Here is a 26363-nt window from a genome sequence, read left to right as displayed (position 1 = left end):
GCATTGGAAGAATCCCTGAGGGCAGGCATGTCCAAAGTCCGTTTTGGGGGTCTAATCCAGCCTGCCAGTTGGTTTAATCTGGCCCCTGTGGCAGTTTAATTCCTGGGGTAAAATCCAAAAAACACCTCAATAACCTCAATTCTAAAAAAAGCTTGAAATATATACCGTATTTTTTGCTCTATAAGACTCACTTTTTCCCTCCTAAAAAGTAGGGGGAAATGTGTGTGCATCTTATGGAGCGAATGCAGGCTGCGCGGCTAGCACAGAAGCCAGAACAGCAAGAGGGATTGCTGCTTTCACTGCGCAGCGATCCCTCTTGCTGTTCCGGCTTCTGAGATTCAGAATATTTTTTTCCTTGGTTTCCTCCTCCAAAAACTAGGTGCGTCTTATAGAGCGAAAAATACAGTGTGTGTGTGTATGTGTGTGTGTCCAGCTGCACCAGTTTTTCATTTTTTTCAATTTTTGTGTATGTGTGTATACATATACATACACACACACACACACACACACACACATATATATATATATATATATATATATATATATATATATATATATATATATATATATTGACCATGTCAGACTAACACGGCTACCTACCTGAATATAAAAAAAAAACCTCAACAACTTCAGTCCTAAAACAAAGTCAACAACTTTGGTCAGTCCTCACAGCCCTTCTCTTCATCAAATCTGGCCCTCTTTGAAAAAAGTTCAGACACCCCTGCCTTAGAGGCTTTCCCAACTTTTGACACATCGAGCTGAAAGCAGACAACTCTGAAAGGTACCTGTAGGGATATCGCGGAGTGGGGAGTGGGGTCCGGAGGGAACACACTTCCCCACCAGCAGGCAGCCACAATCTGCCTGCACGCGTGACCCTGGGGTGCAGGGAAAACCGCCCCTCAGACAAGTCATGGTTGTCTAGAACATTGTCCCCTATGTCTGACCTTTTGCGGTCTCAGAGTCAGCGGTGTCCTGTCTGTAAGTTTTTCCCTGAGACCTTTTGTCTCCATTCGTCATACATTGTGCAAGGGGAAAATAACGCTGTGGAACAGGCGCCAAAATAGCTTCGTACCACCCCACGATTTTGGGACGGAAGATGTGTAAAGGTCACAGCCCAAAAATGTATTTGCCTAGCTTGCATATTTGTCTCAATAAAAAGAGGCTCCACAGGAATGGTGGTAGCTCGCTCGCTTCAGACCACCTGTGCGCAGCTCACATCATGATCAACACCTGTCTCGTGCCTTCACTTCAGTACCAAAGAATCAAACCCAGTTACCTGCAAGCCAGGCATCAAAGAGCTTTGCTGGGCTGTTCGTAGGCTGAGCACAGTTGCTGGAAACTACATGAAAAGCGAAGACCCTTGTGCTCAATGTTCTGCTTTGCAGGTTTCCCATTAGGACATCTGGCTCGCCTCTTTGAGAACAGGACTTGATGGACCATTGGCCTCATCCAGCAGGTTCTTACATTCTTAAATCAAAAACCACACTTTAAAAATGCAACGGAAATTCGGTTCGTGCAATCTTGAGGTTTTGGGAAATCGCGACAAGGAACTGCGTGTTTTTGCAAAGGCTGGGATAACGGAATAGCTTGTTACTGTCAAAACTTTGTTCACCGTAATTTATTAATATAATTACTGATAGTAGTACAGATAATGCAGTACAAACATTTTATATTTTTTTTCTTCTTACACTTTGAACAGCGGCAGATCAACATTTTACCTAGACTGATGCAAGACGGCGTTACTTGGGATAATTCATGGTCAACGTAGTTTCAGAACAGCCTAAACTAGATTCAGAGGAAGGCTACCAAACAAAGCTGCACAGTCTTAACTTCCGTATCATGTGTTAAGTCACGGCATCCTTCTAGCAAAATAAAACATTCTAGCATTTCTCAGCCTGCTCATCAGTCCCTGTGCTCCTTCCTAGCAAGGAAGCAAAGGATTTTACACATATAGAAAGTCCAGCTATGACTGCTTTGTGGTTAGGTTTGAATACGATTAAAGGACCATAAAGGAACTGAGTTCTCATACGTTCAGGCAGGTGGGACCCCTTTCACGCAAAGTAGAGAGTTTCCGTTCCTCTATTCCTGCTCATGGTGGTTCCTGAAATCTTGACACGGAATCTTTTAAATGCAAACATTTAGGGCAGACAGATTCACTTGCCTGGAAGGTGATGATCACCGTTTTATTTTCCAGCTTCGGGGAAAGAAGCTGCCAGAATACCAACAAGTTAGAATTATCCTTTGTTGATAGGGAGACTGGAACTTCAGATTCCCTGATTGCAACTAATCCTGGCATTACTCAGCACTCCCAGTTTTGTTCGGTACTAACTCCCTGACCGTAAACTGTTGGATTATACCACCAAGCTGTGATAAAGGTAACTGAGTAAATTAGTGTTGTCTAACGTACTAAGCACACAACCGAGAACATGGATTATCTTTCACATTTTTGCAGGGTTCCCAGCTGCCAATCCAGAGATCACACCTAGAAGTCTGAAGCTCTAAGAATGTAGCTAATCCAGCCCCTTTCCTTCCTTCCTTCCTTCCTTCCTTCCTTCCTTCCTTCCTTCCTTCCTTCCTTCCTTCCTTCCTCAAAGCAGAGGTCAAAGGCCGGAGGGGCTGCCCATTTTAACCCTTCTCCAGCACCTAAAATTCACTGGGCACCTAAAAAGCAGAAATGTTTTGCTCCGTTCATCAAGATTAAAGAATACTTCCTGCAGTTAAATAAGAGTGCTACCATACTCCACTTCCTAGCATAATTGCGGATGAGCACATTGCATGCACAAGCAACCAGAATATTTAAGCCAAATAAGGTATGCCAAGCAATGTTCGGCAAATAACTTCATTTTAATGAAGCTGCAAGCGCATGGGAAGTAAGGAGCACAACACAGAAGTTGTGTTTCCGTGGAGCGGAGAAATAAAATCCCTTCCTACAGAAGAATATAAGGCATTCATTCAAGGTTCCCCCCCCCCCAAAAAAAATCTTAACGAGACTAAAGCCTTGTATCGTAACTTTTTATGCATGGCTTTTTAGCACAGGAAAATGAGGAAGTTTTATGTTTACTACAAGGTAGCAGGAAGCAGGACCGAAAGACCTAAGCACTCTCTTACGTCAGAAAACTCTTTAATTCATAATATGCAGCTTGGCACAATTAGCTGGACTAATCATCAGTGAATATTTCCTGCATGATAAATATCGGAAGGGCAAGCAGAACATTCTTTTTTCAGAAGCAAGACCTTGATCACTTTATTCCAAGACTTGCAGGCAGCTTCTACTGACACTTTCTGCATTTGCTTTCACACAATTCCTCTCCTCTGGCCGGTCTCTATATGGCACAGGTACAAAGAGTATGTTCCAATATGAATAGTTTAAAAAACAGTACAAGAAGAGATGGTAAAAAGAAAAAAAAAAAGAGTCAACTTTTTAAAAAGTCCGTATCAAGCAAAATTATAAATATGCTAGACAAATCAACTCCAAAACAGGATTTATTGTGTTTTGTTAGTTATCAAAACTATAAAAAGCATATAAATCAATATTTATAAAATAGGCAAATACCACTATTTAGTTACACAGCCATGATAACTTTTTTTTTTTTTTTGGTGCAAAGCAAAAACAAATTGGAATGTGGCTCATGCTCGCCCGTTTCTTCCTTCATCTTGAATTAGATGCTCATCACACACTGGATGAACTGCAGAAAGGGAGAGAGAGAGACGCGCGTTATCATCACTAGAGAGCCCCTGTGGTGTAGTGGTTAGGGTGGCCGACTGTGGCCTGGGAGATCAGGGTTCAATCCCTCGCTGGGTGGCCTCAGGAGTCTGTCACTGCCCTCAGCCTAACCCACCTCACAGGGTTGTTGAGGGTATTCAAAGACGAGGGGGAGAACCATGTAGCTCCTTGGTGGAAAAAGTGGGATATACCGTATTTTTTGCTCTATAAGTCTCACTTTTCCCCTCCTAAAAAGTAAGGGGAAATGTGTGTGCGTCTTATGGAGCGAATGCAGGCTGCGCAGCTATCCCAGAAGCCAGAACAGCAAGAGGGATTGCTGCTTTCACTGCGCAGCGATCCCTCTTGCTGTTCTGGCTTCTGAGATTCAAAATATTTTTTATCCTCCGTCTTATAGAGAGAAAAATGCAGTGAATACCGTATTTTTCGCTCTATAGGACACACTTTTTCCCCTCCAAAAATTAAGGGGAAATGTGTGTGTGTCCCCTATGGAGCGAATGCAGGCTCCTTGGCTTCAGTGATAGCAACGCGAAGCCTCTGAAGCGCAGAGGGAGAGCTTCCCCCGCGCTCCGGAGGCTTCGTGTTGCTTTCGCTGAAGCCAACTGAAGCCCCCGGAGTGCAGCGGGAACTCCCGCTGCACTCTGGGGGCTTCAGGCAGCTATCCGCAAGGTTTTGGAGTGCAGCAGGAATTCCCGCTGCGCTCCGAAGGCTTGCGGATAGCCACCTGAAGCCAGGAGAGTGAGAGGGGTCGGTGCACACCAATCCCTCTTGCTCTCCTGGCTTCGCTTCGCTGGAGAGGCGCTGCAGTTTTCCCTCTCTGCGCAGTGCCCCTTCAGCCAAGCGGGAGGAGAAATGGAAGGAGCTCCATTTCTCCTGCCGCTTTGCTGAAGGGGCGCTGTGCAGAGAGGAGGAGAAATTTTTCCCCTGTTATCCCCCTCCTATGGTCCGGTGCGTCCTATAGAGCGAAAAATACGGTACATGAAATAACTCTGGCACGATGCTTGCCAAGATGCATCAGTCTCGAGAGACAACGGAGTCTGCCTCCGGGGGTGAGGCCAAAACGCTGTGTTTGCAGCACCGAAGTGACCTCCTTAGGGCACAGGCCTGGCCAGTGTGTCTGGAGGTCCTGGGCTGCCCAGATGAAAAGACCCCCCTCTCAGCCTCACTGTTGGGGTCCAAAGGAAAGCAGAGCAAGATGTTGGGTACCAACTGGACTGCAGGAGATGCTGGAAGGAGGCGGACAAGGTGCAACAACACCTGGACGGCCGCAGGTTCCTCACCCCCATTGTAGGAAGTGCTGACTACATACAAGGCAGTTTTCTAGATTTCTGTAGCTGCAAAGAATGTCCCCAAGCTCCTGGGAGGAAGGACCAGGAGTTCAAAGCCTGGAGCTCTCAGCTCATAAATTGCTGCAACTTCATCACAATGTTCAAGGGGGAACACAATCTTATGCTTCTAAGCAGGAAACGGACTTGAAGCTCACTTACATCATCGTACTGGAAGTTCACCATTCCCTGCTGAGCTGCATCTCGTCTCCGAAAACTATCTGCAAATGTAGCACAGGAAGAACCATGTTAGGACAGGAGCCAGGATACACAAAAGCCCCAGGTGGATGAATGCAAGTGGGAAGTTTGCATTTTTTAGTGCAGAAAGTATTGATCTGATGTGTGGAGATCTTTCCTATCCTACTTAATTCAAGAGGGCTCTGGAAGCTTCTCTGGGTGAAAGAAGCAGGAGGTTCATGATGTTTGGGTTATTCCTTCAGAGAAGCCGGGTCCAGCTGGCGTGAACTGGTTCTGTTATCTCTTCTCTCAAGGTCAGGCAGACTATAATAATAAGGCCAGAAGATGCCTGGGTTTCACTCTTTTCTATATCTCTCTCTTTCTGGTGTGGTGTTCTGTACATAGCATGCTTAGCGTTAAGGTTAAGTTATTGCAATTTTAAGTTAAGTCTGCTGCAACTGGATTTCTTACGGATCAGTGCCAATCCTGAATGTATTGGATTTGTGCCCATTATGCTCCTTTGCCTTCAGTAGCAGTAAAGCTCTGCTGGATCAAATAGTCATTGCCTCTGGTCTATTTTATGGGAATCCTGCAACATGTTTAAGTTTTTACTCTGCTAACAATACGTTGGAATCTGCTCTGGATCAATATAGAGTAGAATTCCACGACAGGCACAGAAACTCACACCCACCCTCTCTATATCTGCCCGCCAGCCTGCTATTAAACAACACATTTTTTGTGATTTATTTTCAGGTGAAAACTTCTTGTTAGCAACCCTTTTGGGTGGGAGGACGGCGTCACAGGACGGCTTTCCACCTTACTCTGCCCTACTCAAGAGTTCAGAACAACAAACCCCTGTGTCGCACACTTAGCACAACAAACAATACAAGCAACATGAAAACCAGTTTACTAGATAGCACTGCAATTCTTATTGCATAATGTACATGAATTTAGTACAACAAAAACAAAATGTGTACACTTGTGAATTCTCTAATATATTTGAAAGCGAATGAACAGACGTCTGTCAATCTTTGAAAGTCCGTAGAAGTATAAGAAGTCTATGGTTGAAACCAAGTAATAGATGCTATCTTGTGGGCTAAGCGGCAAAACTTTTTTTAGGCGATCCTGGATAATCTGACTGCTTCGCTGGATATCCTCATGACCACTGCTCCTTGTGCATTTTTCTAATCTATGGGTTGTGCTGAAGAAGATTCCAGCGAAACAGTCAGATTATCCGGCATCACTGTCCTACGTTGTTCTTCACTTACTATTTCGGCACCATGAACGCCGAAAAAAAGTTTTACAATTTTCCCCCCCTGTACTAAATCATGTATATTATGCAATAAGAATTGCAGTGCTATTGGAGGAAGTGATGAATCAATATGTTTAAAGATGAACTGTTTAGAAAGAAAGATGATAAATGATGAAGTTAATCTTTTAAGAATTTAGGTATTGGAAAACCGTTAAAATGATACACACTGAAATCCAATCAGGGGGTTACGAGGAAGTCACTTAACAATGTTATGAAGTTTGATTTAACTATGGTGGAACTCTATGTTTGTTTTGAAAAAATCTTTCTGTGGAAAATCAATTGAAAAAATTGGGGGGAAAAAGAAAGAATTGCAGTGCTATCTAGTAAACTGGTCTTTGTGTTGCTTGTATTGTTTGCTGTTCTACTCAAGAGTTCATCTGGAGTGTGGCGTTCGGTTCTGGGGAATGCACTTTGAGACGCGAAGGAGTTCGGGAAAGAGAAAGGGAGACAGTCAGCGATACTGAGCCCAAGTCCGGCACAGAAAGCTTGGCAGAACTGGATATGTTTAGCCTTTGATGAAGAGAAAAGAAGGATCTGATTGCACTCTTTAAATAACCTGAAGGGTTGAGACGCAGAACGGAGCCAAGAGCAGATCTCTGCTGACCCAATGTGAGACTGGACAAGTTAGAGGAGGGGAGATTTGCGCTGAGAAAAAATCAAGAGGACGCCTAACAGCAAAGAGGAATTTGGCAGTGGGACCCCTGGATAGACGGGGGGGGGCCTTCAAAAGTTCCCAAACTTTTTTCTCTGGGCCACACTTTGAATAAAAATTTGCCTGCGTCACACCGGTTTTTTGGCAAGAAAAGCAAAACGAAACAACACCTAGCAGTGTTCGATTTATAACACAGAACGCAAGTACTTTATAATATGATCATGAGGCACCCAGAAAGTATAAAACAAGAACAGGAATTATAAACGCGCCTCTTACGTATGTATTTTAAGTAGATATACAAAGTCAATGGGCGGTGTGAGCTTGCTTTTTCTGCTAGGTCTAATTTGAGACAAGCAACCTCCCTTCTCCTCGTCAGCGCAAACAAGCCTTTCCCTTTTCTGATCTTCTACATTTGTCAGAGTTTAAAATCCCCCTTCACAACGGTACATCGTGGACAACTGTAGAAGAATAATCAGAAGTATTCTCCAGCGACTCTGGATCACAGGTGGCCTTGTCCTCAGAATCCTTTGATGTGCTTGCTCTCATTTTGAAAATATATCTACCCATACTCAGCAAATAAAAATAATAATAATTTGATACTATACTACACTACACTGAAATGTTTCGTTGATTGTCCTTGAATCTTCCTGCCACATTTGCCATCCTCTCCCTGCTACATCTTTGGAGAACCATGGCGTTACAGAGACCTGCAATTCAATGTTTCTGCGATTAACCTCAAGAAAGGAGCCTGGTCTGATTAATAGAAATTTGAAGAAACAAAATCAGTCCGTTGTCATGAATTGAGGAAACCTCATACCAGTGAGAGCTCTGAGCTTAACGCAGCAGGCGATGTAGTCGTCAAACGTGATCTTGCCACGAGTGCTGTATCGCTTAGAAATGCCGTTGATGGCTTGGGGACTCAGCCGAAATCCTGGATGGAAAGGAGAGAGCGGGAACTGTAAAACTGAACAATTAGACGGGACACAGAGGATCATCTAACGCAGGCACCCCCAACCTGCAGCCCTCCAGATGTTTTGGCCTACAACTCCCATGATCCCTAGCTAGCAGGACCAGTGGTCAGGGATGATGGGAATTGTAGTCCAAAACATCTGGAGGGCCGGAGGTTTGGGGGATGCCTGATCTCATGCAACCGTTTCCCAGCCGGCGCAAAGTCTCCCAAACTCACCCATAGACGTCAACGCCTTCTGCAGCTCCTGGGAATCGACCGTGCCGCTGCGATCGCTGTCGACGCTCATGAAGTGTTGCCGCCAGCCGTTCAGCACGGCCCAGAGCTCTTTGAACTCATTGAAGCCCATTGTGCCAGACATATCTCTCTGCTCAGCGGCTAAGGATCACTTCACGTCAATAACTGGATCAATATCCTTTCATGTGCTTGAGAAACATCAACTACGGTTTCCCTACACTCTCTCTCTCTCTCTCTCTGTGTGTGTGTGTGTGTGTGTGTGTAAATGTTTTGTTTATTTTCCATTTAATTATACACATTCACATCATTATTATCCACTTTACCTCCCTGGCCTATCGATTTCCTTGCCTCCTGCCTTTCAAAATTAACCTTTATATCATTGCATTTGGTACGTTTTCCTATTCCAATTACATTCATTGAAGAATAACTCACAATTTAAATAAATATAGAAAGGTAGAGAGCTTCTCATTACAGTCATACCTCGGGTTACAGAAACTTCAGGTTGTGTTTTTTCGGGTTAAAGGTAAAGGGACCCATGACCATTAGGTCCAGTCGTGGCCGACTCTGGGGTTGCGGCGCTCATCTCGCTTTATTGGCCGAGGGAGCCGGCATACAGCTTCCGGGTCATGTGGCCAGCATGACTAAGCCGCTTCTGGCGAACCAGAGCAGCGCACGGAAACACCGTTTACCTTCCTGCTGGAGTGGTACCTATTTATCTACTTGCACTGGTGTGCTTTCGAACTGCTAGGTTGGCAGGAGCAGGGACTGAGTAACGGGAGCTCACCCCGTCGCGGGGATTCAAACCGCCGACCTTCTGATCAGCAAGTCCTAGGCTCTGTGGTTTAACTCACAGCACCACCCGCGTCCCTTTTTCGGACCACCAAAACCCGGAAGTACCGGAACGTGTTACTTCCGGCGGTTGTGCATGCGGAGAAGTGCTAAACCGCGCTTTGCCCATGCACAGAAGCCTCGAATTGCAACCCATGCGTGCGCAGATGCGCCGCTGCGGCTTGCAAACATGCCTCCCGCATGGATCACGTTCGCAACCAGAGCGTCCACTGTACAAGTCTTCAGCTAACCCTGCTAGTGATGTTAATTGCTGACAATAATCTTTCAGATATCGTATAAATTTACTCCAGTCCTTTTGGAATACCTGATCATGCTGCTTTCGGATTTTTCCTGTCAGCTTCGCCAGTTCTGCAAAGTCCATCATCTTCATCTGCCACTCTCCTTTCATTGGGTTTCCCTACACTTTGGAGGGGTCCCTGTCCCCTTGTTTCATAAACTCATCCCCAGCGACCCCTTCTCTCTTCTCCTCCCCAAACCAATATTCAGAATAGCAGTTTGCGAGGCCCACTTAGGAAGGTAAAAGCACAAGAAAATTCAAAGCGGTAACAATTAATTGCACATTTACTCCAAAGCAAGTGAAAGCTATTTAGTTTAATCACCGCATTTTTTGCTCCATAAGACGCACTTTTTCCCTCCTAAAAAGTAAGGGGAACTGTCTGTGCGTCTGCAGATCACAGATCCAGGAAGTGTGAAAGGCCTCAAAGCAACAGCTTAAATAGCATATTTTTTACCTCCCTCACCCCTTGGGTAAAATAATAATAATAATAATTTCAGCCACCTAGAAGCACACGTAATAATTGTAATGAGAATTGTTAATTATAATAATACAAATATTATAAGTCAAAGCCAAATGTGTGAAGGATACGTCGAGCATGGAGATCATGAGCCTGCAGGTCTCTAGGTTGAAAGCTGTTTAAAGAAAAACAGAAGCAGTCAACAACAAAAATAAGGTTTTTTTCCTCTCTCTCTCTTGCCCTCCGCCCAAGCCAAGATTGGTTTCCAAGGAGAAAAAGTATGAACAGCATATTAATTCCTCAAGATTAGTTTTCCTTCAAACATTTCGATATGTTAAAAGAGGGATAGGAAGAGATGCTTTATAATAATTTATAATAATAATTTATTATTTAAACCCCGCCCATCTGGCTGAGTTTCCCAGCCACTCTGGGCAGCTCCCAATCAAGTGTTAAAAACAATACAGCGTTAAATATTAAAAACTTCCCTGAACAGGGCTGCTTTCAGATGTCTTTTAAAGAGAAGATAGCTGCTTATTTCCTTCACATCTGAAGGGAGGGTGTTCCACAGGGCGGGTGCCACCACCGAGAAGGCCCTCTGCCTGGTTCTCTGTAACCTCACTTCTCGCAGGGAGGGAACTGCCAGAAGGCCCTCAGAGCTGGATCTCAGTGTCTGGGCAGAACGATGGGGGTGGAAGCGCTCCTTCAGATATACTGGACCGAGGCCGTTTAGGGCTTTCAAGGTCAGCACTAACACTTTGAATTGTGCTTGGAAATGTACTGGGAGCCAATGCAGATCTCTCAGAACCAGTGTTATGTGGTCCCGTCAGCCACTCCCAGTCATCAGTCTAGCTGCCGCATTCTGGATTAATTGCAGATTCCGGGTCACCTTCAAAGGTAGCCCACGTAAAAAATGCAAGAGGGCAAGTAGCAACTTTTGCAACGAGTTTTGGGTCTTGTTGCTTTTGCTGCGACAAGACTCAGCCCAGCTGATCCGTTTGGGTCAAACTTACGTTTATAGGCTCCTGCAATTCCTGACTGGGTGAGACATCTCTGCAGCTCGTCAGCATCTATTTGACCGTCCTGTGGAAAACAGAAAGAGCATTGCGCCAGGGTTACTGCCTTTGTGCCCGAGACCTGACCATCTCTGCAATCATAATAATTTATAATAATAATTTATTATTTATATCCCGCCATCTGGCTGAGTTTCCCCAGCCACTCTGGGCGGCTCCCAGTGTTAAAACATGCCATGTTTAAGTTGACCAGGTCCAACGTGGTTTCTTTCAGCTAAAATCTGAAGCAAAGCTTGCAGTTTGAAACTATGCACACTTAAGAAAGGCAGACTGTGGATGTTGTGGCCAATTTTAAACACAAATCCCCTTAAACATTTCTAAAATGAGAGACAGGAGGAACAGACTCACATACACTTAACAGACAACATGTAAACATACATATTTCCATCCTTTAGTTGGTTACTGTAAGGAGTTGGCTCACTTCAATATTGGTTTCATTAAGCGAAGTTAGTAGGAAGGTCCCGCATAAAGTGGTTTTATGAGCCTCCTGGCTTCTTCAAACACCACCAGTTAATTAAACTGGCAGGGCTCACAACGCTTGGTTGACTGGGTACCCCTTTATATATGCATGCAGTTTTGTTTTGTTTTTTCATTTTAAATTAACTGTGAACATGCAATTTCTCAAAACGACAGAGACCTCTGGGATAACAGGCAGTCCTGGAGAGAGATGACCAGGCTAGGACAAGAACAAACTTGCACACATCCTTTTCCCCTGTTGCCTGGAAGACGTGGCAGATAATTTATTACAGTCAGAGACCAGCTTATAAAACACACTCGGGGGTCCAATCCCAGAAGGAAAGCAAACATTTAAAACAATCCGCAACAATAAGCGTATAGACACTTAAAACTTTAAGATAAGCTGCCATAGAGAGATGACCCAGAGTCACCCGTGGAACCAAGTTTGGGGATTTTCTTAACGAACTAGTTTGGGTCGGGAGATGGTCTGTGCCTACCAATCTGTACACAGAATCTGGCGACCATCCGGGTCGTCTTACGATCTTTGCCTAACAGGAAAAGGTCAAATTTTTGCTTTTCCGGGAGGTCAGCAAGCCTCACCAGCAGGGGATCAATGGTCTCACTACGCGCATCTTCATAAAGGGACATCTAAAGAACAACTGCTCTGGGCTTCCTATCTCCCCCAATGAACAGGCGCAAAGTCTCTGAGCATATGGGACTTCTTCAAATATCTGAAGGGCTGTCATCACAGAGAAGCTGGACCAATGGATCTGAGTTACCAAAAAAGGAGATTCTTCCTAAATATTAGGAAGAACTTTCTGACAGCCTCAAAAGGTGAAGGACTCTCCCATCTGCCTGGGTGTCTTTAGACCTGTTTCGAAGGTGGTTGTACTAGATCAGCGTTTTCCAAACTTGGGCTTCCAGCTGCTTGTTGGACTACAACTCCCATCATCCTTGATAACTGCTAGCTAGGGATGATGGGAGTTGTAGTCCAACAAGCAGCTGGAAACCCTAGTTTGGCAAACACTGGACTAGAGAAACCTTTGGGTCCCTTCTGACTCTACAATGCGCCTACGATTCTGTGAGCTTCTGATCCTTGCCTCCGGCGAGCTTTTGTGTTTTGCAAGGATATCCTTATTGATGCAAAGCAGGAAAGCACACATTTGCCTTCCTGTTTGGACAAAAACAGCCGTGTCTAGTTTGGGACGAAGAAGGATCAAGTTCCTAATCGCTAGCCGAAAGGGGGAGATTGTTCCAAAAGCTGTTGCTGTCTCACTCACATGCACATCTGGTCTTAACACTAGAGGCCCAGTATAGCTCTCCAATGTGTCTATAATGGGCAACGTTTTCACTTCAAATGCCGTCGGTGCCATTCCAAATAAACGGGTGCCATTTGTGAGAATAATACCGTATTTTTCTCTCCATAAGGCACACCTGACCATAAGGCACACCTAGTTTTTAGAGGGGGACTTCAAGAAAAAAAATATTATTTGAAGGGAGCGCTGAGCAGGGCCTGAATGCATCCCAGGCTCTGCTCAGCGCTCCTTTTCATGAGCCACGTGGAACACGCGTGTGGGGCTTGCGGGCTTTTCTCCATGGAGGGAGAAGTGACGGGCTGCCCTTCTCCCTCCTCGAGAGCCTCCTCCACCCCCAAGAGCCACACACACACTCCGCGCGGCTCTTTAAAGGGAGCGCGGCTCTTGGGGGGCTTTTGCGGGAGGTGGGGAAAGTGAGAGAGCCTCACTCTGTCTCTTCCCGCAAAAGCCAGGGATAGCCGCGCGAAGCCTCTTCAGGGCAGCGGGATGAAGGCTCCCCGCTGCCCTGCGGAGGCTTCGCGGGCTGCCCAGAGCTGCTAAGGAGCTTGTCAGGGCTGGCGGAGGAACCCCGGGTTCCCACCCCCAGCCCCAAAGAACAGCTCAGGGAGCAGCGGACAGGCTGTGCTCAGGCTTCCCGCTGCTCCCAGAGCTTGTGGGGCTGGTGGGGGAAGCCTGAGTCGCCCCCCCCCCCAGGTACCACACATTCGCTCCATAAGAAGCACAGACATTTCCCCTTAGTTTTTAAGAGGAAAAAAGTGTGTCTTATGGAGCGAAAAATACGGTAATTTTTATAAACACAATCTCTTCATTGTGGACTTCCTTGGAGGTTTTTAAGCAGAGGTTGGATGGCCACCTGTCATTGATGCTTTAGTTGAGATTCCTGCATTGCAGCAGGGGGTTGGACTAAATGACCCTCGGGTTCCCTTCCAACTCTACGATTATGAGACTCAGGGGTGCCCAAACTTTTTTCAAAGAGGGCCAGATATTATGATGAAGTGAACATGTGTGAGGGCCGAACGAAGTTGTTGATTGAAGTGTACCCCAAAGTTTTGAGCTTTTTAAAAGGATTTTATCCCCAGGACATATACTGCCGCGGGGCCCAGATTAAATCGACCGGGGCCCAGATTAGGCCCCTGAAACGGACTGCTCTATACGATTCAAGCGTCAGTTGTGCCAAATTTTAAAGGACCTCAAATGAGGCCAGAATTTTAGCGTCACCCTCAAACATGCAAACTATAGATGCGGGAAAATGAGTCATTTTTATAGCTTCGTTTCCCAGGGCAGAACATGCTAAACGCGTTAGGACAGAAACTTGTTCAAGCAACTAAAAATAAAATAATTTAAGAGAGGTGATCAGAACTCTCACACGCCCTGTCTACATTCTGAAACTCACGTTCCCTAGCCTTGGGAGGAGTTTGGATGCAATGAAAACTCAAAGAGTCCCCATTCGAGGCTGCAAAGAGAGGATCGGAAAAGTTCACGTTGAAGCAAACCAGAGTTTCCCATTATGCCAGAACTTGGGAAACTGTGGTTTGCTTAAACTACGGTTGGCAAGAACAAGCCAGGGTAAAACCATGGTTCCTTATTCTGGTTTGTTGCGATGCCACAGACTTCACCAACTTCCAGGTGCTGTTAGACCCCAACTCCCAGCGGCCAGCATGTCCAATGGGCAGAGTGCTGGAGACCAACAACATCCAAAAGACCCCGTGTTGGGGGAAGCCTGGTTTAAAGAGACTGTTCTCCAAATTCAGACATCCCATGGGAGTGAGGTTTGCTTAAAAGTAGATCTGAAATATTCTAGTCTCCTCCTTGGAACCACGAAAGAGGAAGAGAGGGACGAATTAGAGCCTTAAGGCTTGTTTGTGTAGAAGGAAACCATATTTTCCTTGATACGCCCCCAAAGGACATTTGTGGACAATTAAAAAATATACTGGTGAGTCAGATAGCATGCAAGCAGCCTTACCGGAATTGGCATGAGCTTGTAGGTGTAGTGGAGGGGGAATAACAGTGAAATAGGAGCATGGGGGTGATCTACTGGACCACCAGGGTAATCGACAGATCTTCTTTGCTCTAAGTAAGTTATGGAGGTTTTTGGTTTTGACTGACAGGTTTAACCTGACAGCCTAGTACAGAAGAAGTCACAGTGTAAGGGAAAAAACCAGGCAGAGGCTGGGTACTTCTTTTCTTGAATGTGGTCCCTACTCCAGACTAGCCATTTAAACAATGAGTCTTCTCTGCAAGATGGTTGCCATTCTTTTCTTTTAAAAATTTTTTTATTTATACTTTTCAAATTTATACATTTCATTAATTTTACTATCATTTTAACATTTCAAAGTCTGGCTTCCCTCCTTCCCCCTCTTTCTGCGATTCCGTATTTTTGAATATCTTCTGCATATCCCAATTCATTTAATTTCCTCGTTTAACTACCTGCTTTAAATATAAACTCTTACGAAACTGCAGGGTATTACAATAATCCTGCCAATGATTTTGTCTGTTTGCAATTCATCTGTAAATATTCAAATAAACCATTTCCATTGTTTTAGCTTGGTTTATAAAAGAGTTTGTTAGCTTGGTTTCTTATTCCTCTGGTAAGTTTCGCCATTTCTGCACATTCCAGGACGACTGGCGTTCTGAATTAAAACCTGAAGGTTGCATTTCAGCAGGAAGAAGAGCTTTTCCTTAAAACTCAGAAGTGCTTTTGCAAGTTCCTGCATTGTAGGGGGGCTGGGCTACTAAAACCCTTGGAGATCCTTTCCAAGTCCACAAATCCAAGCTGCTCCCATGCAGCCAGAACATTTCATGGCTGAATCAGCCACAGATCTGCCTAGCAAAAGCCCAATATGCCAATCACTACTGACACCTTTTGTAGGCTCACTATTCAACGACCGTTTGCTGAGCCTTATAAAATAAAGAGTTATAGTAGGGACTGCAATACAGCATCTGCCTACATTTGGGGGATCTCTATGGGGGCATTAAGGGACGCGGGTGGCGCTGTGGGTTAAACCACAGAGCCTAGGACTTGTCGATCCGAAGGTCGGCGGTTCGAATCCCCGCAACAGAGTGACCTCCTGTTGCTCAGTCCTTGCTCATGCCAACCTAGCAGTTCGAAAGCACGTCAAGGTGCAAGTAGATAAATAGGTACCACTTCAGCGGGAAGGTAAACGGTGATTCCGTGCGCTGCTCTGGTTCGCCAGAAGCAGCTTAGTCATGTTGGCCACATGACCCGGAAGCTGTACGCCGGCTCCCTCGGCCAATAAAGCGAGATGAGTGCCACAACTCCAGAGTCGGCCATGACTGGACCTAATGGTCAGGGGTCCCTTTACCTTTACTATGGGGGCACTGGGTGCAGCAATGGTCACACTAAGCTGCATTACTTCAAAAGTCACCAAGCTAATGGAATATGCAGAAATGGTCAGACTGATAGGAAAGATCAGAAACCAGGAAGACCAAGTTCCCCTAAATGATCTCCACCCCTATCGTTCTGCCCGGACACTGAGGTCCAGCTTCAAGGGCCTTCTGGTGGTTCCCTTGCTGCGAGAAGTGAGGTTACAGGGAACCAGGCAGAGGGCCTTCTCGGTGGTGGCGCCTGCCCTGTGGAATGCCCTCCCATCAGCTGTCAAGGAAATAAGCAGCTATCCTATTTTTAAAAGAAATAAAAAATTCCTTCCAGTAGCACCTTAGAGCCCAACTAAGTTTGTAATTGGTTTGAGCTTTCGTGTGCATGCAGACTTCTTCAGATAGTTGAAGAAGATCTCTGAAGAAGTCTGCATGCACACGAAAGCTCATACCAGTAACAAACTTAGTTGGTCTCTAAGGTGCTACTGGAAGGAATTATTTTTTATTTTGGCTACCTACCTGTAACTAGAACTATTTTTAAAAGACATCTGAAGGCAGCCCTGTTTTGTATTGTTTTTAACACTCGATTGGCAGCTGCCCAGAGTGGCTGGGGAAACTCAGCCAGATGGGCGGGGTATAAATAAATAATAATAATAATAATAATAATAATAATAATAATAATAATTAGAATAACTTTTTAATATACTTAAAAGACCACTGTAGAACATTAAGATCATTGGCAGGGATAAAATGACACTTGTAATGTGAAATGAACTTTGGTTACTCTGATTATATAACGGATGGGTAACAGTAAAAGATGCAGGAAAAGGGAAAAAGATAACATTTTCCAAAATGGAACCCATGGAGGGAGGGGAGGAGGTCCGTAGGTTCGGGGGGGGGGGATTATGTTTCGGAATGGTTATAGTTATTATGTATAAAAGGTAACGGTACCCCTGCCTGTACGGGCCAGTCTTGACAGACTCTGGGGTTGTGCGCCCATCTCACTCAAGAGGCCAGGGTCCAGCGCTGTCCGCAGACACTTCCGGGTCACGTGGCCAGCGTGACAAAGCTGCATCTGGCGAGCCAGAGCCGCACACGGAAACGCCGTTTACCTTCCCGCTGGTAAGCGGTCCCTATTTATCTACTTGCACCCGGAGGTGCTTTCGAACTGCTAGGTTGGCAGGCGCTGGGACCGAGCAGCGGGAGCGCACCCCGCCGCAGGGATTCGAACCGCCGACCTTTCGATCAGCAAGTCCTAGGCGCTGAGGCTTTAACCCACAGCGCCACCTGCGTCCCTTAGTTATTATGTATAAATTCATGTAAAACCAATAAAAAATTATAAAAGCAAAACAAAACGTCACGACTGCTTTCAGGGTTCCACACCCCTGGGATTATATGTCACTGTCAAAAGCGCACACTAGGTGTTTGCCCCCGCTGCAGATGAATTAAGGGACAGCGAGGGGGGAAAGCGTCTAATATTTGCTGTGTAAATTTGGGGGTGGGGAGGAGGGAGCCGTACCTGCCCAGCAACCGCAGCAAAATAGCCGTATAAAGGGTCTTGCGCTTGGCCAGGAAAGGAAGGTCCGCCGGGGGCACTCCCATACTACAAATAAAAAAAATGGGAAGAAATTAAATCAAGGAATTTTCACCACCTGGCAGGCACGTTTACTGGAAAGCCGGCCCCGCAGCATTCCTTGGGAACGGCAGTCTCAATACACGCCAAACCTATTCTTAATCTCCGCGTTCGTAAAAGCAGTTCAGACAGGACAACAGCAAAACCTGTTGCAAGTTCGGGTCTGACAAACACCAAATTGCAGTTTTAAGTCGTCCGGCCAAAGGGCTGTTGTAAATTGCAAATTCAAGTCGCATTTCCCAAGGCACTTTGGATAATTCGGCGGCGGGGATGCTTGTGAACCAGGAAAACATATTGCACTTTTTCACGACCAAGGAGGGCACACTTTTGAACCATTCTTCAGGCTGCACCTGCAATCCTATACCCACTTACCTGGAGGTAAGCTTACTTAGGTAAAGGTAAAGGGACCCCTGACCATTAGGTCCAGTCATGGCCGATTCTGGGGTTGCGGCGCTCATCTCGCTTTATTGGCCGAAGGAGCCGGCGTACAGCTTCCGGGTCATGTGGCCAGCATGACTAAGCCGCTTCTGGCGAACCAGAGCAGCGCACGGAAACGCCGTTTACCTTCCCACTGGAGCGGTACCTATTTATCTAGTTGCACTGGTGTGCTTTCGAACTGCTAGGTTGGCAGGAGCAGGGACCGAGCAGCAGGAGCTCACCCCATCGTGGGGATTCGAACCGCCAACCTTCTGATCGGCAAGTCCTAGGCTCAGTAGTTTAACCCACAGCGCCACCCGCGTCCCTGTAAGCTTACTTACCCCCAGGTAAAAAGGTCTAGGATTGGACAGTTAGTTGCTCTTAATTCCTACTGAAACTGATGGGGCTCAGAGGCTGCAACTAACTCATCCCCTTCGACAGATCTCCCCATGAGGATTACAGCCGTACCTTGGTTCTTGAACGTCATCCGTTCCAGAAGTCCACTCAACTCCCAAAAACATTTGGAAACCAAAGCGCGGCTTCTGATTGGCTGCAGGAGCTTCATGCAGCCAATTGGAAGCCTTGTTGAATTTCAGCTTCCAAAGAACGTTGGCAAACAGGAACACTTACTACCGGGTTGGTGGCGTTCGGGAGCCAAAACGTACACGTACTAAGGCGTTTGTGAACCAAGGTACGACCATACATAGAAAGGCGAGCTTTAGTTCAATGTGTTTTCAATGGAACGCAAGCTGAAACCAGTCTGAGTCCAACAGCCCAAAGCCCTTCACACCACCTGCTTTCCAACATTAATTTTCTTCCATGGTCAAGTGCCCATAAAAAATATCAGGAGCACAGTTAGAAATTAGCCAGGCGCCAGGTGCGTTTTGCAACTGGTGCGGGTCCAATTGCAACCACGTGGAGAAATCTGGGTGACAAGTTGATGACGGACATCTCCACCTGGCTGGTCCCACCAGCTTTCTTAATCAGGTCAGCAGAAGAGCTAATTTATTGCATTTATCTCCCACCTTTATATCCAATGAATCCATGGTTCACCCCTCACCTCATCTAATCTGTACAACGGCCCTGTGAGGTAGGTGAAGAGGCTGTGACGGACTCCAAGGTCACCCAGTGAGCTTCAGGACCGAGTGGGGATTTGAACCCTGATCTCCCAGGTCCTAATCCGTCACTCTAACCACTACACCACACTTCCCTCCTGGAGTCCTTCTGCTATGGGGCAGCTCTACCAATTAAGTAGGTAAATCAATATGGGGAAAGCAAAATGTCACTTACAGCAGGATGTGACATATTTTTCTCAAAGCTCAAACTTTCATTTTGAATCATTTTATTTGATGCTTTATTGCGCTTTTAAAGTGCTGTGAGATTTTTTCCTATCCAATAAAATACATTGGCATAGAAATGAAATTAATAATAATAATAATAACAACAACAACAACAACAATACAGTGGTACCTCCGTTTATGAACACTGCTGATTACGAACTCCGCTAACCCAGTATATTTCCGAGCACACTTCAAAGTGTTGGTGCTGACCTTTAAAGCCCTAAACGGCCTTGGTCCAGTATACCTGAAGGAGCATCTCCACCCCCATCATTCTGCCCAGACACTGAAGTCCAGCTCCAAGGGCCTTCTGGCGGTTCCCTCCCTGCGAGAAGTGAGGTTATAGGGAACCAGGCAGAGGGCCTTCTCGGTGGTGGCGCCCGCCCTGTGGAACGCCCTCCCGTCAGATGTCAAGGAAATAAACAACTACAGTGGTCTGTTCTTAATCTGAAACTGTTCTTAACCTGAAACACCACTTTAGCTAATGGGGCCTCCTGCTGCCGCCGCGCAATTTCTGTTCTCATCCTGAAGCAAAATTCTTAACCCGAGGCATTATTTCTGGGTTAGCGGAGTCTGTAACCTGAAGCATATGTAACCCGAGGTACCACTATACCAGACTTTTAGAAGACATCTGAAGGCAGCCCTGTTTAGGGAAGCTTTTAATGTTTAACAGGTTATTGTATTTTAATATTCTGTTGGAAGCCACCCAGAGTGGCTGGGGAAACCTAGCAAGATGGGTGGGGTATAAATAAATTATTATTATTATTATTATTATTATTATTATTATTATTACCCAGAAGCAGCCGCTCCTGCCTGCGGACTTTGCCCCAGGATGCGAACAGAAATCGCGCACCAGAGGCGTGTGCGAGATCCCATTAGCGAAAGCGTGCCTCAGGATAAGAACGGTTTCAGCTTAAGAACGGACCTCCGGAACGAATTAAGTTCGTAACCAGAGGTACCACTGTAAAGCACATTGCAAGAAAAATAAAAGGTGCTTTGACGTTCTGTTGTGGCGACCGTAACCTAGTTTTAAAGTGCCATTTGACAATGAGCTTATATTTCTGAATTTCTAACACTGCAGAAGCTGATCTCTTTCTCTGAACAATGTCAGACTCTCCCTTTTGAAATGTCACTGAGCTTCTGCCGCACTTTCCCGTCAGTCTCTCCCGCCTCGCCCCATGCCCACCCGGGAAACAAAGAGAGGCGCACAATGCAAAATGTTTGCACATGGCCAGTCACAGGCCCACAAATTTCTAGAAGTGAGAAACACTGGAGTCGCTGGGCAGGGCCGTTTGACGTGGAAATGCCCTTGTTTGCAGAGAGCAAATATTCATTGAGCACGTGGTATAAGCACACACACCTCCATTAGTTTACAAAGGGTGTGGAAAAATCTCTGAAATGGGCGCAGCGGAAGATTCTCCTCCTATACAGGTTGGGGTTGGTGACTGGATCCTATGACCTGGGGATCAGGCGCAGAGTCCTGTGGCTTGGTGCGTATTCTGACTCAACATCTCCAGGATATCTGAAAACGCTTGACCTTTGACAGAGGATTAGAGCCGTACCTTGGTTCTCGAACATAATCCGTGCCTGAAGTCCGTTCGACTCCCGAAAACGTTCAGAAACCAAAGCGCAGGTTCCGATTGGCTGCAGGAGCTTCCTGCCTCATCGGACGTTCGGCTTCCAGAACACTTAATTCCGGGTTTGCGGCGTTCGGGAGCCAAAACGTACACCCACCAAGGTGTTCAAGAACCAAGGTATGACTGTACAGTCATACCTCAGGTTACGTCCGCTTCAGGTTGCGTTTTTTTCAGGTTGCGGACTCCCAAAACCCGGAAGTACCGGAACGGGTTACTTCCAGGTTTCGGCAGTCGCGCATGCGCAGAAGCACTAAATCGTGCTTTGCGCATGCGCAGAAGAACCAAATCGCAACCCGCAGACATGCACAGACACGGGTTGTGAACGCTGCAGGTTGTGAACATGCATCCCACACAGATCACATTCGCAAGCCGAGCATCCACTGTACATAGAAAGGCAAGCTTTAGTTCAATGTGTTTGACACAGGGTTGTCGATTAGTTTTAATATACCGTATTTTTCCGGGTATAACATGCCCCTGTGTATAAGACTATTTTGGGGGGCTAAAAATTGAGAAAACGGGGAGGAGATTGCCCCTGTATAAGACGACCCCAATTGTTTTACATTATTTTATCATTAAAAAAACTGAGTCTTACACACAGAAAAGTACGGTACTTTTTTAAAAAAAAACTGGATTTGTCATTTTGGCCATGAGAGAGGATCTTTCACCCAGCCCAAATCTATTTCAAAGTCCTCTCTCTCTCTCATCAAGTTATTTTTCTTGCTAATGGCTCCTGATCTAATTTCACTCTAATGTAACAACCAAGGGCCATTATCACTCCACATTTATTTTTTAATATCGAAGGTGCTGGAAAGTATTCTACTCAACCGCAGTTACAGTGTTTTCTTCTTGTTGTTGATCTGTACATCTTATCGAATGTTTAAAGCTGTCTTTTTTAAAAAACAAAACATATATAATCTGGATTAAAATAGATATGAATACCTGAACGTGAAGCCTGAAGGGAACGATGACAAATGTACAATATTTACAGGTTTTTGTGAGGCTTCATTTTAAATATCCAGCCTTTTAGAGAGGCTGATGATTCTACCGACCAAGCTTGGTGGTTTTCTTCTAGAAGGTAGATGAGGTTTTGCAATGCAGAGTTCAAGCGTCACCCAAGGGAGCAGAAAGGCAAATGGAAGCATCTATTTCTGTTCAAGAGCATCGTGGAAAACAAACATATTACGCCCGGTAATTATTCCGGCGGCAGAGTCTCAGATGAGCTTTTCCCGCTCCTTGCTTGGGGCTTTTTAGAGCCAAGCTGCAGAAGAGGCCATTTATCTTCCCTTTCCCCCCCAAAAGGAAGTGTGGCCTAGTGGTTTGAGTGTTTGACTTGAGCTCAGGGAGACGTGGATGAAGGTCCCCACGCAGCCACAAAAAGCTTGCTGGCGAACGTCACAGGCGAGCCACTGTCTCTCACTCGTCCACCAGCCTGTTTTGCAACCTGATCAGCAGGAAGCGGGTTCGAGTTCCGCTGCACGCGGAAGGTGGTGGGAAACAACCTTGATGCCTTGTGACAATTGCAGCGCAACCAGCTGGCTGCAGGCAGGCCCTGCCCTTTGGAGCTTTTGCAGCAGCCGCAACATCAAGAGCTCATCCTCAATGGTTGTGTGAACCGCCCTGCCCTGTGTCAAGGTCCAAAGCGCTCAGGGTGAGCCGTTATGTGGGCACCCTGCAACCATTTCCCCCTGGGAGCAAAACTATGTACAATAAAAATAATACATTAACGAGCTGACACTAATTGCCTTTCAAAATCTTCTCCCTTAGGCGCTGCCTCATTTTGTCTAACAGTAGAACTAGACCATGGGTAGGCAACCTAAGGCCCGGGGCCAGATGCGGCCCAATCGCCTTCTAAATCCGGCCTGCGGATGGTCCGGGAATCTGTGTGTTTTTACATGAGTAGAATGTGTGCTTTTATTTCAAATGCATCTCTGGGTTATTTGTGGATCTTGCCTGGTGTTTTTACATGAGCAGAATGTGTCCTTTTATTTAAAATGCATCTCTGGGTTATTTGTGGAGCCTGCCTGGTGTTTTCACATGAGTAGAATGTGTGCTTTTATTTCAAATGCATCTCTGGGTTATTTGTGGAGCCTGCCTGGTGTTTTCACATGAGTAGAATGTGTGCTTTTATTTAAAATGCATCTCTGGGTTATTTGTGGAGCCTGCCTGGTGTTTTTACATGAGCAGAATGTGTCCTTTTATTTAAAATGCATCTCTGGGTTATTTGTGGGGCATAGGAATTCGTTCATACTGTCTTCCTCCAAAATATAGTCCGGCCCCCCACAAGGTCTGAGGGACAGCGGACCAGCCCACAACTGAAAAAGGTTGCTGACCCCTGGGCTAGACCCAGAGCCATCCTACACAGACTTGCTTATGAGTAGACCACGGCGACACAGCGGGGCTTACTTGAGAGTTCACAGGACTTCTCCTGATGACAATTTAATTAAAGAAGCGACTTTTGATGGAGCCCTGGGTCTGTAGGAGCCAGGTCCTAGGGGCCCAGGGGTCTCTGGCCCCCAAATAAAATATTTAAGGGGGTTGCTCCCCCCCCAAAAAAGTTGATGGGCATGCACTAAATCAAATGATCGATTATGCAGGGCGGGGCTTCCCCCCGCCATATTTTATTCAAGGCTGGGTCCATCGACTGTGTCACTATTTATATTGATGGAGTAGTTTTCCTGCCAACATTTCAGCTTCATAGGACGGGCCCCAAATGCCTAACTTTATACAACTCCGTTGGGTCTCCCCCACCCTACAGGCTTCACTCAACTGCCCACTCCCTGAACGACAAGGCCCCAAACGTTGCAAACTTACAGGGAAGCAGGCAGAGGGCCTTCTCGGTAGTGGCGCCCACCCTGTGGAACACCCTCCCACTAGATGTCAAAGAGGACAACAACTACCATACTTTTAGAAGACATCTGAAGGCAGCCCTGTTTAGGGAAGCTTTTAATGTTTGCTGCATTACAGTATTTTAATATTTTGCTGAAAGCCACCCACAGTGGCTGGGGAAGCCCAGCCAGATGGCGGGGTATAAATAATAAAGAATTATCAATATCATTATTATTATTATGGAATCCAAGATGGATGGGAGTTTCTTGAAGGCCCAAATTGCAGACAATTCCAGGAAGAACAAAAAGTGGGAGGCATCTAAGGAAACCGGTGTGGCAGAGTAAAGAGGTTACAGGTGAGCTGAGAGTTAAGAAATGGAAGAACGGGGAAATCACAAAGATTATACACGAATAACTAATGGCTCCAGGGTGAAGGTCAGACTGGTGAAAGCTCAGAATGAGCCCAGGCTTGCAAGAGAGGTTAATAATAATAATAAACTAAGGGGACGCGGGTGGCGCTGTGGGTTAAACCACAGAACCTAGGACTTGCTGATCAGAAGGTTGGCGGTTCAAATCCCCGCGACGGGGAGAGCTCCCGTTGTTTGGTCCCAGCTCCTGCCAACCTAGCAATTCAAAGTCCAAGTAGATAAATAGGTACCACTCTGGCAGGAAGGTAAACGGCATTTCTGTGCGCTGCTCTGGTTTGCCAGAAGTGGCTTAGTCATGCTGGCCACATGACCTGGAAGCTGTACGCCGGCTCCCTCGGCCAATAAAGCGAGATGAGCGCTGCAACCCCAGAGTCGGTCAAGACTGGACCTAATGGTCAGGGGTCCCTTTACCTTTAGGCAAACTAAGGCCCATGAGCCAGATCCGGCCCCAATCGCCTTCTCAATCCAGCCCACATACAGTCTGGGAATCAGCGTGTTTTTACATGAGTAGAATGTGTCCTTTTATTTAAAATGCATCTCTGGGTTATTTGTGGGGCATAGGAATCCGTTCATTCCCCCCCAAAAAATATAGTCTGGCCCCCACAAGGTCTGAGGGCCCCCTGCTGAAAAAGTTTGCTGACCCCTGCTTTAGCATTTAAAGACGACTTTTAAAAAAACAACCACCCGCAAAATAAAGTGGTGTATCCATTTTTTAAGGAAATAAACAAGCAAAGGAGCCTGGATGGAACGCAGTGCGATGGTGGCATGTATTAAAACACAACATTACGCAACGTTGAAACATTTTAACCAGGAGGGGGAGATCCCTGCGAGGTCGACCACCCACCAGCCAACGATCCTTTCCCTCCCCTTGGCGCCCCCATCCTCGCTTCCCACCCCCATTTACGGACCAGTTCCCCCCCCCCCATTTAGCCCCCTCTCCCCAACCCCTGCGGGGGAGGGGGAGAGAAGAGCGGGGGAGGGGAAAGGGGGAAAGCGAAAGTGTGAAGAGGAAGAATGTGGGGAGGGGAGGCGCCCCCCAATGCTCTTCCCAGGCCTGCGGGCCGCGTGCACCGCGCTCCGAGGGCCGCCCTTGCTCCCCATCCGCCCCCTGGTCCATTCATTCCTGCATCCTTGCTCACCTGGCCCTGGTAATAGCCACCTCCGGCGCCGGGATGCCCAGGGTACGCCATGGCCGATGCGCTCCTCGCTGCTGCAAACCAACCCGACCTCGCCGGCTGCGCGCCTCCTCCTACTCTCCGGGGAGGTCCGGATCAAACCATTGGCGAGGGGGGGGAGCCAGGGGAGGGGGAGGGGTGTGGACAAAAGGGCTCTCTTTGGCGCCCCTCTGCAGGCGCTAGAAGGGTCGGGGTCTCCAAGGGGTCTCCAAAGGACTCGGGTGCCCCCCGCCCAGGCTCCGCAAAGGGGGGTGGGTGGGAATGATGGGAATGACTTTTGGAGGTTCCCCCCCTCCAGAAGTGGTACGAGCCGGACTTCCTCTTTCCCGGGGAGGAAAGGAAAATGGAAACTTTCCCTGCGCAAAGGCGAAAGTGTTTTGCAAAGCGCGCAGGGCGCTTTTGGCTCGCAGGGCGTTGCGGGTCTTTGTGGGGGGAATTGAAGGTTTTATTGGGGGTGGAAGAGGAGAAGGTTGCGTGCAAAATGCATGCATAAATATAAATACATAATAAACACACAATAGGTGGTCGCTTTCATATATATAATTGACTGTGCCCCCAAATACCCCAGTAATAAGATCATTAAGTTTGCAGATGACACAACGGTGGTTGGTTTAATCATGGCTGAAGAGGGGGAGGCGGCCTATAGGAAGGAAGTTGAGCAGTTTCTAAGAGGGGAGTGGTGCAGGAAAAACAACATACTCCTTAACATAAATAAAACAAAAGAGATTATTGTGGGCTTTAGGAAATGTAAATTGAATA

General features: G+C 46.5%; 1 protein-coding gene across 2 annotated transcripts; it reads right to left on the bottom strand.

The window, feature by feature from the left end:
• Positions 1-1603: 1603 nt before the first annotated feature.
• SRI (sorcin) lies at positions 1604-25715 on the bottom strand. 2 transcript variants are annotated; one of them, XM_081882740.1, is made up of 8 exons: positions 25569-25715; positions 17672-17755; positions 10985-11054; positions 10106-10149; positions 8374-8521; positions 8005-8118; positions 5209-5267; positions 1604-3686 (listed from the first exon to the last, which is right to left on the bottom strand). In XM_081882740.1, exons 1-8 carry the CDS (start codon positions 25617-25619, stop codon positions 3660-3662), a joined length of 597 nt encoding a protein of 198 aa, XP_081738866.1. In that variant the 5' UTR covers positions 25620-25715; the 3' UTR covers positions 1604-3659. The 2 variants fall into 2 exon arrangements, with proteins under 2 accessions (XP_081738866.1, XP_081738867.1); XM_081882741.1 differs by lacking the exon at positions 17672-17755 and having other exon boundaries at positions 25569-25697.
• Positions 25716-26363: the final 648 nt, after the last annotated feature.

Source organism: Podarcis melisellensis, assembly GCF_964234715.1.
Source record: "Podarcis melisellensis genome assembly, chromosome: 12".
Classification (NCBI taxonomy): domain Eukaryota; kingdom Metazoa; phylum Chordata; class Lepidosauria; order Squamata; family Lacertidae; genus Podarcis; species Podarcis melisellensis.
The sequence above is the reverse complement of the archived record's forward strand: the minus strand, read 5'-3'. Positions and strand labels throughout refer to the sequence as shown.

Coding starts and splice junctions, on each gene's coding strand:
- SRI (XM_081882740.1), bottom strand. CDS start 25,619: ATGGCGTACCCTGGGCATCCCGGCGCCGGAGGTGGCTATTACCAGGGC. Junction 17,756..25,568: donor GTGGCTATTACCAGGGCCAG/GTGAGCAAGGAT, acceptor TTTTATTTGTAG/TATGGGAGTGCCCCCGGCGG. Junction 3,687..5,208: donor TGAACTTCCAGTACGATGAT/GTAAGTGAGCTT, acceptor CCCTTTCTGCAG/TTCATCCAGTGTGTGATGAG.